Source organism: Bos mutus, chromosome 8, assembly GCF_027580195.1.
Source record: "Bos mutus isolate GX-2022 chromosome 8, NWIPB_WYAK_1.1, whole genome shotgun sequence".
Taxonomy (NCBI): domain Eukaryota; kingdom Metazoa; phylum Chordata; class Mammalia; order Artiodactyla; family Bovidae; genus Bos; species Bos mutus.
This window is the reverse complement of record NC_091624.1, coordinates 51906936-51918000: the sequence shown is the minus strand read 5'-3', so window position 1 is coordinate 51918000 and position 11065 is coordinate 51906936. Positions and strand designations below refer to the sequence as shown.

At 47.8% G+C, this 11065-nt stretch overlaps 1 protein-coding gene across 1 annotated transcript; it reads left to right on the top strand.

The window, feature by feature from the left end:
- Positions 1-1530: 1530 nt before the first annotated feature.
- On the top strand, positions 1531-5568 carry CCIN (calicin). The gene has a single exon (XM_005908588.3). It carries the CDS (start codon positions 3306-3308, stop codon positions 5070-5072), a length of 1767 nt encoding a protein of 588 aa, XP_005908650.1. The 5' UTR covers positions 1531-3305; the 3' UTR covers positions 5073-5568.
- Positions 5569-11065: the final 5497 nt, after the last annotated feature.

Here is an 11065-nt window from a genome sequence, read left to right as displayed (position 1 = left end):
CATACCCTTCATTTTCTTCAGGGCTTCCCAACAAATTGATATATTAATTGATGCTCCCCAGAAGGATAGACTATTAGATAGAGGCCCCCCAACCCCCGCCCTCCAGGGAGTTTCCAGCAACAGAAAATGCTGACCTGTGCAAGAATCTGAGGGCCTTGGCCATACCTGGGCAGCTACCACAAACAAGACAAACTCAACGACCAGTCATTGAACATCCCGTAGCTCCTAGGGACATACTCTACTCAATACACATATACCTAACCAACTGATGGACCGTGGCAGGCAGCCAGCCCCTTTAGGTTGGAGTCTGTTTCTTCAGTTGGCTGGAATAAGGAACAAACTGACCAGGGGAGCTTTCTAAGCTGAAGATAAGCCAGAGAACAAAGCTGGCTGAGTGAGTGGGCACAAATCTAATTTCTTACAATGGATTTTGTAAAGATGACAACTCCTACAAGTTCAAGGGCTTCTCTGATGGCTCAGTCAGTAAAGAATCTGCCTGCAATGCAGGAGACTGCCTGAAATATGCAGGAGATATGGGTTCGATCCCTGGGTCACACAGATCCTCTGAAGAAGGAAATGGCAACCCACTCCAGAATTCTTGCCTGGGAAATCCCATAGACAGAGGAGCTGGTAGGCTACAGTCCATGGGGTCGCAAGAGTTGGACACGACTTAGGAACTAAATCACCACCACCATAAATTCCATGTAAGCAGAAGACAAGCCAGATTGCCATCTCTCCTTTGCAGCCAGAGGGTAGAGGAAGGAGTCAGGCACCCTGGCTTCCAGTCCTAGCTCTGTGAACTGAGTTGAGTGCGCCCCTTCCCCTCTCTGGGCCACAATCTGTCTAGCTGTACAAGGTCTGGCACATGGAAATAAGTCTACTGGGTCCTCTAAGTTCTCCAGGACACCCTGTAAACCTAACTTTCTTAAACCAGAAGGAAGCATCTGATGAGAGATCTTCTGGCCATGGTTTCTGGGACCTGAAACAAAAACAGAGGGGCATGGCCACCTCCGCCATCAACGTGGGGGTGGGGGCAAAGGAGTGATGAATGACCCACTCATCCCCTACCCCTGGGTGGGCAGGCCTAGAAGCCAATGGAAATGATAAGTGTCTGGCCTCAGCACCAAGAGGCTTCATCCTTCTCCATCTGAATCACAGCGGCCTCTCCTCTCCAGAGATCAGAGCGGGAGAAGCAATTAGAGCTTAATTATCTTCACAAGGAGAGACGGGACCAGGTGGAACTCACCTAAGCCACAGAGCTAGTCCTGGAAGGGCAGAAAGCCAAACCTTCTTCCCTTGGGGAAAACAGAAGGTTCTAGCCTTGTGCAGACACGTATCTCAAGAGACTGAGCGCTTCTCACCCTGGAGACGTCAAGGTGAATAAATATAGCATTAAAAGGTAAGTACTCTAAAATAATTTTCGAATTAAGAAAAAGCCAGATCTGGAATGAAGGGAGGAGGGAGAGACCGGCAGTTAATAATGAGAACTTGACAACACCGGGAGGGAAAGAGCTGGCAGGCTCACATTTCCAAGGTTGCAGCGTCAGTTTTCCTAGTAAGGACGCTAAAGACGGCCTGACGGTCAGGAGTGGGGCTCAGGGATCAAGGGTGCGGTCCGAGCCCAAGTCTTCTCTGTTCGACCTTGCCGTTGCCGCCAGGGTCTACGTTGTTGAGCCGGGTGCTGGGAGCCCCCGAAGGCTGCTCCGGCTGGGACTCGCAGGAGTCGGCCCTCCTCCGTGGGAGGCTCCGGCGGGTCCTTATCCCCTCCTGGGCACAGCAGCGCCACGGGAACTCGGGGAGCCCCACGCCGGCTAGGAGGCGGGGTGGGCCGTGGACGTGGCACCCGGTGGGGCACCAAGGGGGACGCCTAGAGTTCTGGATGTCTCCTTTCTAGCCGCTCGGCCGTGCGCCCGCTATCTAGGGCTTTACCTCTGTCTGAAAAATGGGCACAGGGTGTTTTGCCGCGATCCGGTCGGGGAAGAGGGGGCGGCACCGGGGTCGGTAAGGAGCTCACCGTTCCCAGGCTGGAGATGACTCTAGCGCCACCGCGTGGCTGAGGCGGCGCACGGAGCCCACCCCGAGGCGATGGGGATTTCCAGACTTGCCAACGATCACAGAGAACCACAAGTGTTTACGAAAGGAGCAGCCAGCCAGGAACACCGAAACTTGGCGAACTAGTGAAATGGCAGCTAGCTGTTGAACGATTGTTGCGAACCAAACACTGGGCTTAACATTTTCCGGTCCTTTTCTCTTGTAAACTCTTAATCATCTTTTAAGCGGATGCAGCTATTATTCCCATCTCACAGCGTTTCTCGAGAAAACTGAGGTTTAGAGAGAATGAGAAACTTGTCCAAGTCCCCAGCTGATGGGGAGAGCTGACCTATCCCAGCCCCCAACATTTTACAAGCTAGAGACTTGGCAGTGTGGACAGAATGGCCCGGTTTTCCGTGAAACTGAAATAATCAGGGCTTCGAGGGCCCTCCCATCCCCCGGTCCGAGAGTAACTCCTGCGTCCTTGCTCCCTGAGGGGCCGCCACCTCTCCGTTTAATTGGGTGGGTCAAAGAGTTCATTCGGAATCCGAACGACCTTTTGGGCCAGCCCAATGTGAAGAATGATGTCTGTAGCCGTAAAGGTCAGAAACCAAAGGACAGAGCTTTTTCTTCTCTAATATCCAGGAGCCTTGGCAGTGAAAGGTGCTTTGGGGCTTGAGAATCAGAGACAGAGGAAAGCTGAGTAGTTAGGAGCATCCCAGGAGGGTGGGTTCCAGAAGGACTGGGTTTCAGGCCCTGCTCTGCTTCCAACTAGCTACGTGATCTTGGGCAAGTTCATGCTCTTCTATGGGCCTCGGTTTCCCTCCTGTGCAATGTACATTCCTCTAGATGATGTAAAAATCCTTACCCCAGCCTTCCTAATAGCCCTCCCCATACTAGCCCTGCCCAGACTGGCCCTGACATTCCAGAAGCGGCCCTGAAGTGAGGTTGAAGGTCCCAGGTGGGAGTTGTGACCCATCTCTGAGTTTCCTCCTGAGTTCTGGGCCCTGGACTAGGTCCTGGCAGGGTATCTGGCCTTGGCAGATCAGAGCCATCAGAGGGGAGAAAAGCCCTGTGCCTCTGAGAAAGGCCTCAGGGAGGGGGCCTGCATTGTGATGACCTCATCCATTCTATGACATCATCCTCTCTCTTATTCCCACTCCTCCCTGGTCAACTGCTCTGCAAACAACCATCAATCTGAATCCCAAAGGCCTGAGAAAGTCTGTTCTCCAGTACCTGCTGCTGATCTTCTGTCTCACCCAGCAAGAAGCACCATGAAATTGGAATTCACCGAGAAAAACTACAACAGCTTCGTACTGCAGAACCTGAACAAACAGAGAAAACGCAAAGAGTACTGGGACATAGCCCTGACTGTGGACCACCATGTCTTCTTTGCACATCGCAATGTGCTGGCTGCAGTCTCTCCGCTGGTGAAGAACCTCATCTCCAACCATGACATGAAGACCACCGATGAGCTCTTTATCACCATTGACCCCAACTACCTGAGTCCGACCACAGTGGACCAGCTTCTAGACTACTTCTACAGTGGCAAGGTGGTGATCTCAGAACAGAATGTGGAAGAGCTCCTTCGTGGGGCCCAGTATTTCAACACACCCCGCCTTCGAATTCACTGCAATGACTTCCTGATCAAGTCCATCCGCCGTGCCAACTGCTTGCGCTACCTCTTCTTGGCTGAGTTGTTTGAGCTCAAAGAGGTGTCAGACTTGGCCTACTCTGGCATCCGTGACAACTTCCACTACTGGGCCAGTCCTGAGGGCTGCGTGCACTTCATGCGCTGTCCACCTGTCATCTTCGGCCGCCTGCTCCGAGATGAAAACTTGCATGTACTCAATGAAGACCAGGCTCTCAACGCACTCATCAATTGGGTATGCTTCCGGAAGGATGAGCGGGAGAAGTATTTCAAGAAGTTCTTCAATTACATCAACCTCAATGCTGTCTCCAACAAGACGCTAATGTATGCCAGCAACAAGCTGATGGGCATGGAGAACAGCTCAGCCCACTCAACCCTGATTGAGAGCGTCCTTGTGGACCGCAAGCAGGAGAGGCCAACCAGCCTGCTGAGCTACCAGCGGAAAGGGGCCCTGCTTGATTCAGTGGTCATCCTAGGTGGCCAGAAGGCCCACGGAAAGTTCAACGATGGAGTGTTTGCTTATATCATCCAGGAGAACCTGTGGTTGAAGCTCTCAGAGATGCCCTACAGGGCAGCAGCACTGAGTGCCACCTCTGCTGGTCGCTACATCTACATCTCTGGTGGAACCACTGAGCAGATTTCAGGGCTGAAGACGGCTTGGCGGTATGACATGGATGACAACTCCTGGACCAAGTTGCCCGACCTGCCAATTGGGCTTGTCTTCCACACCATGGTGACCTGCGGGGGGACAGTGTACTCAGTGGGAGGCAGCATTGCCCCAAGGCGCTATGTCTCTAACATCTATCGCTATGATGAGCGCAAGGAGACCTGGTGCCTGGCAGGGAAGATGAGCATTCCTATGGACGGCACAGCCGTGATCACCAGGGGTGACCGGAACCTGTATATTGTCACTGGGCGGTGCTTGGTGAAGGGTTACATCTCCCGGGTTGGGGTGGTGGACTGCTTCGATACCAACACTGGGGAGGTGGTCCAGTGTATCACCTTTCCTATTGAGTTCAACCACCGGCCCCTGCTCTCTTTTCATCAGGACAACATCCTCTGCGTGTACAGCCACCGGCAGAGTGTAGAGATCAACCTGCAGAAGGTAAAGGCCAACAAGACAACCACCTCAGTGCCTCTTTTGCCCAACAACTGCCCCTTGGATGTGTCCCATGCTATATGCTCTGTTGGAGACAACAAAGTGTTTGTGTGCGGAGGTGTCACCACAACCACTGATGTCCAGACAAAGGACTATACCATCAATCCAAATGCCTACCTTCTGGACCAAAAGGCAGGCGAGTGGAAGACCCTGGCCCCCCCACCGGAAGCATTGGACTGTCCTGCCTGCTGTCTAGCCAAGCTACCTTGCAAGATTCTTCAAAGGATTTAAACAACTTTTTAAGTGGGAGAATAAGTAAATGCATTATTATTCACAATTTAATGAGAGAGAAATAGAGAGGAAGGTGTTGGTTCCTTTTTAGTCTCTGTTTGGCCCTGAAGGTGGAGATGCTGGGCTCTGGCTACTCCCAGTGTGGGGAGATTCAGGGCTGCCCTGTTACTGAAGGGATCCAAGCTGAGGCTGAAAAAGTCTCTGGTGGGTGGGATTGAGGCATATCTCGGGCACTGGCTCCCAGTGGGTGAAGATTCAGGGCTACTCCATCATTGAAGGGATCCAAGGAGAGGCTGGAAGGGGATCCTGGGTGGGTGAAATCAAGGCATCTCCCAGGCCCCGGCCAAGGTGATGTCTGAAAGGCCCCCTATCCTATACCCTTGAGGTCACCTTGAAGACACATGCTAGACTGACAGGTAAAGCACCTGCTTAGAGTTGTGAAGCCTCAGGCTCCTCCAACACTCATTTCTGAGTCTGCCCAGGAAGGCAGGGGAGGGCTAATCCCAGGTCTGGGAGAGGAGCCTCCTGGGTTAGGGAGGGAGAAGGTGGTGTGAGCCAGGCTCGAGGATGTGGGCAGAGGGTGTGGGGTTGGGACAGGAGAGAAGGCAGGGTTGCTTGGCTATTGGGATGGACCATGCAGCTATGGTGTGTCTCATTTGTGAGCAAGTTGTAGGGTTACTTACATGTTTCCAGTAAGCAAGGTTCATTGGGAACTTTCTCCAGGAATACAAGGTCTGAGGAACTGGGGGTGGAAGAGAGGCAAGTAAAGGGAGAAAAAAGAAACCCACATCTCTATTGGAGACATAAGGGAGATGATGGGATGACAGTCAGGATGGTTTAGTAGTTAGGGGCCTGACTACTGGGGACAGATGGCCTGGTTCAAATGCCAGTCCCACCACTTACTGGGTAATCCTGAGAAAGTTATTAACACCTCTGTGCCTTAGTTCCCTCATCTGTAAAGGGGGGACAACAAGAGCACCTGCCTCACTGGGTGATGTGATGTGCAAAGTGCCGAGGACAGTCCCTGGCATATGTTAAAGTGCTGCAGGAGCACTTTTATAAAAGAAAAAAAAGGAAAAGAGGGATGAGGCAAGGGTCTAGGTTCTTGGACGCTGATATTAAGTTAGGTTCCATAAAATGTTCTTTGGGACTCCCTGCCTCAAAGCCTAGTGAGCTCTCCTGAATTCTAACTACTTCTGTTTCCCTTTCATTTGTGTTTCCATAGAAGCCTAAACAATTTAGAAGAAACTGACCAAGTCCTTGAACACCACATATAATCCTCATTCATCCATTCACTTGTCCCTTCATGAATTCACTTACTCATCTGCTCATCAGTTCACACACACAGACACACGCACGCTCACTGGGGCCTCTCTGCAGGTCTCTGTGCTGGGTGCTTGGGCGATGACACAGACAGTCCCCGTCCCTGGGAGAGTGTCCACCAGTGCCATGCAACAAGAGTAGTACACAGGCCACATAGGGAATTTCATTTTTTCTAGCAGCCACATTAACAAGGTAAAAAGAAATGAATGAAATTAATAATATATTTCATTTAATGCAATATACCTAAAAATTAACATTTAAACCAATAGTCAATGGAAACATTTATTAATGAGGTATTTAACATTTTTTTTTGCATATTGAGTCTTCAGAACCCAGTGTGTATTACACTTACAGCATGGCTCATTTTGGACTGACTACATACCTCAAGGCCCACGAAGCTAATGGCTACTGTATTATACATGTGGGATACTTTACATATCCTCATGGTTCACATCTGCTCCATCCCCTTCATTTTCCCACTCAATCCTGCTGCACCCACTCAGCTGCAGCTTCCTGACTTCCCTGAAGGGTGGCCTCTCTCTTCAAAGCCTACCCCTCTGTCCAGGTCTTACTTCGCTCCCTCCAGTCCAGGACCTTGGACTTCACAGCTGACTCTCTCTCCCCTGGGAACTTACCCCACATTTCTCTCTTCTCCAATCCTGGGCAGCCCCCACCTCTGCTCATCTTGTTGCATCTCCCAGCTGGAAGAAGAGGGTCCCACAGACCCACACAGCTAAGCCCAGCTGCCCCGCCCCCACCCCACCAGGCTTCACTAACCCAGTCACCTCTTATGACACCAGATGGCCATTCCCTTCTGCTGATTCTCCAACCTTCTCTGGTGTCCTGGGGCCCTGCCCTCCTTTCTGTTTCTTCTCAGCCACTTACTTCTCATTTTGCTGCCAGAACTCTAGAGAAATAGAGGTCAGATGATCTGGCGCCATAAGTAATCTGTTGTCCCCAGAAAAACCTCTCCAGAGCTTCCACTGCTTTTATGCACCTCTGAGGAAGAGGTGTCCTTCCATGACTCAAAGCAATCTCCTGTCTTGTCGTTCTGTTTCCTTACAACTTGCTAGGCTCCCCAGTTCCCTCCCTCTCCACATTCCCTTCCTGATGTCTTCTCTTCATTCCAGAAATATTCTCAAGGTTCTTCTAACCTGAAGACAAACCCTCCTCAGTTTTGAGGTCCAGCTCTTGCTATCTGCCTGTCGCTTTCCTCAGCTGAGCCTCCTGAATGCTGCCTCTGCTCTCCAGTTCCAGACCAAACTCTAACCCACTCAGTCTGGCTTCTGTTCCCAGCACACCACCAAACTGTCTCCTGATGACACTGTTGTCTTTTTCTCAGGATTCTTTCTTTTCCTTGCAGTGGGATTTCCTTCCTTCCTTTCCTTTTAGAATGCTGCTGCCGCTAAGTCGCTTCAGTCATGTCCGACTCTGTGCAACCCCATGGACTATAGCCCACCAGGCTTCCCCGTCCCTGGGATTCTCCAGGCAAGAACACTGGAGTGGGTTGCCATTTCCTTCTCCAATGCATGAAAGTGAAAAGTGAAAGTGAAGTTGCTCAGTCGTGTCCGACTCTTCGAGACCCCATGGACTGCAGCCCACCAGGCTCCTCCGTCCACGGGATTTTCCAGGCAAGAGTAGTGGAGTGGGGTGCCATTGCCTTCTCTGTCCTTTTAGAATAGAGAGATTATAATTTGATATATTAACCAATGTGGTCCTTCCTTGCTCCTTCAAAGTTAGACCATGAAGCTGAAGCTTCAAGGTTTATTGCCCTGAGGAGGTTGGCACAGCTGAATGTAGGAATCAGAGCTCAACTCTTGGCTTCTGTTGCTAGAAGAGCTTCAGCAATTCATAGCAGAGATTATGGTCTTGAAAGACGTGACTTTTATACTATAATCCATGTCTTCAAACTGGAATACATGAAGTCTTTCCAAGGGAAATTCAGACAAGCATAGTTTGAAGGGAATTAGTTTTCAGATCCTCAACTTTTTCCCTAAAATTGGCCTGAGAATACACCTGTGGTGGAGATTTCATTCTAGTTCTCTTTCCCCATCTTCATTTTCAAAACGATCTGTCAAACATTTTACACACACAGAGAGCAACATTTAACCACTCCAAATCTTCCCAGGGTGCACCGCCCCGGATGCCATATGGGGATATAAGCTAGTGTCAATGAAGTGTCAGCGAAGATTCCTTTCATCAAGACACCAATATCCAAAGAAGAGTTTGTGGTATTAATACTTTTCTAACTTATCTAGTGTCTGTGTTGACATGTGAAGCCCGGTGTTTTAAACTGGGGTATTTTGGTCCAAGATAGGTCTTTAAAAATGTTAAGTAGCACAGTGCTATGAGGACATATTTTTAAAAATCATCACTGACTAGTAATTCACCCGTTTAAAGTATAGAATTCAATGGCTTTTATATATTCACAGAGTTCTCCAATTATTGCAACAATCAATTTTAGGACATTTTCATCACTCCAAAAAGAACTCTTGTACCCCATAGCTCTAACTCTCTAGCCCCCTCAATTCCCTAGCCCCAGGCAGCCAATAATTTAGTTTCTGACTCTATGGATTAGTCTATTCTAGACATTTCATATAAAATGTGACCTTCTTTTCTGGCTTTCACTTAGCATAATGTTTTCAAGTTTCACCCATGTTGTAGCATGTAATTCATTCCTTTTTACGGCTGGATACTATACCATTGTGAGGTTATACCACATTTTATGTATCTGTTTATCAGTTAATAGATATTTGGTTTGCTTCCACTTCTTGGCTATTATGAATAGTACTCAATGAACATTTGTGTACAAGGTTTTGTGTTCACACAGGTTTTCATTTCTCTACACCTAGGAATAGAATTGTTAGATCAAATTTTAACTCTGTGTTTAATCACTTGAGGAACTGCCAGACTGTTTCCCAAAGCAGCTGGTGGCATTCCCACCAGCAATATATGAGGGATCCAACTTTTCCGCCCCCTCACCAGCACTTCTTATTATCTGTCTTTCCACAAACAGTCATCCTAGTGAGAGAAAGCGGCATCTCATTGTGGTTTTGGTTTGCATTGCCCTGATGCCTAGAGATGCTGGATATCTTTTCAGGGGCTTATTTTTGATGACAGTTGTTATCAGAGAAAGTATTATTCTTGAGGAAGAGTTCTCAAGGTACAAAGGTAGTGGGACTCAGAAACATGACAGTCTTTGTGCCATTATTTCATTCAGGCCACAGAATCGTAACAAGTATCTATTCCTTCCTACCAAGCCATCTATCTTAGAATATTAAAGATTTTTTAAAGTGTGTGAGAAAATATCCACTACCAAGCACATCCTCTCTGCATTTTCACCATTCTCAGTAATGAGAAAAATGCTCCCATTCTCCTGGGTCTATTTGGTACAATTTAAAAGATGACATAAAAAATTCTACACTTACGTTCAAAAGAACAATGTTACATCTTTGAACAAAAGTAAATATATCACGTTAGAACGCTTATTATTAGAATGCTTTATTCAGAGTTGTATGAAACATTTAAAACCTTTTTAATTAGGAATATATAACCCACACAGAAAAGCAACAATACGTAATTGTATAGCTTAATGAATTATAACTATTGTAAATATCCATGTAACTATTACTGAGTTCAAGCAACAGAATATTGCCAATATCTCAAAAGTCTCCAATGTGGCCCCTTCCTGATTACACCTCTTCTCTGCTCTCTGAGCTTTATGATAATGCCTTCCTTGCTTTTTTTTCATCATCGTTTCCTGACCAGGATCTAACTCAAACCCTCAGCAGTGAAAGCACAGGCTCCTAACCACTCGATCGCTAGGGAATTCCCTGTTTCTTGCTCAGTATTCCTGCCTGGAGAATCCTCGAGGACAGAGGTGCCTGGCCAGCTACAGTTCATGCTGCTAAGTCACTTCAGTCGTGTCCAACTCTGGGCAACCCCATAGATGGCAGCCCACTAGGCTCCCCATCCCTGGGATTCTCCAGGCAAGAACACTAGAGTGGGTTGCCATTTCCTTCTCCAATGCATGAAAGTAAAAAGTGAAAGGGAAGTCGCTAAATCCCTCAGTTTATGGGGTTGCAAAAAGTCAGACACGACTGAGCGACTAAGCACAGCACATAGCTTTACTGTCTAAGTAGGCATTTCTAATACATAGATTAGTTCAGCCTGCCTTTGAACTTTACATAAGAGACTTGTGCTGTATGAATTATTTTGTGTCTGGCTTCTTTCACTCAAATTGTTTTCACAATTGATCCATGTTGTTGTATCTAGGTATAGTTCTTCCCATTCATCTTCTGTATAGTATTCTGTATGAGTATATCCTTTTATTTATCCAGTCTCCTGTTCATGGATATCTGGGTGGTTTCCACTTTGGACAATTACAGACAATGCTATTCTTGTGAATGTATCTTGATACATGTGTACTCAACTTTATCTAGAACATAAGTGGAATTGCTGTCTTCATTTCTAGATAATGCCAAATTATTTCGCAAAGTGGTTGTGCCAGTTTTACATTGCCATCAGCAGTACTTGAGAACTCATGTTGTTTCTACATGCTTCCCAATCAATACTTAGTATTGTCAGACTTTTATTATTGCCAATCAGATATGAAGTATTATCTCAATGCAGTTTTAATTTCCATTCTCTTGATTGATAATTAAAGGTTA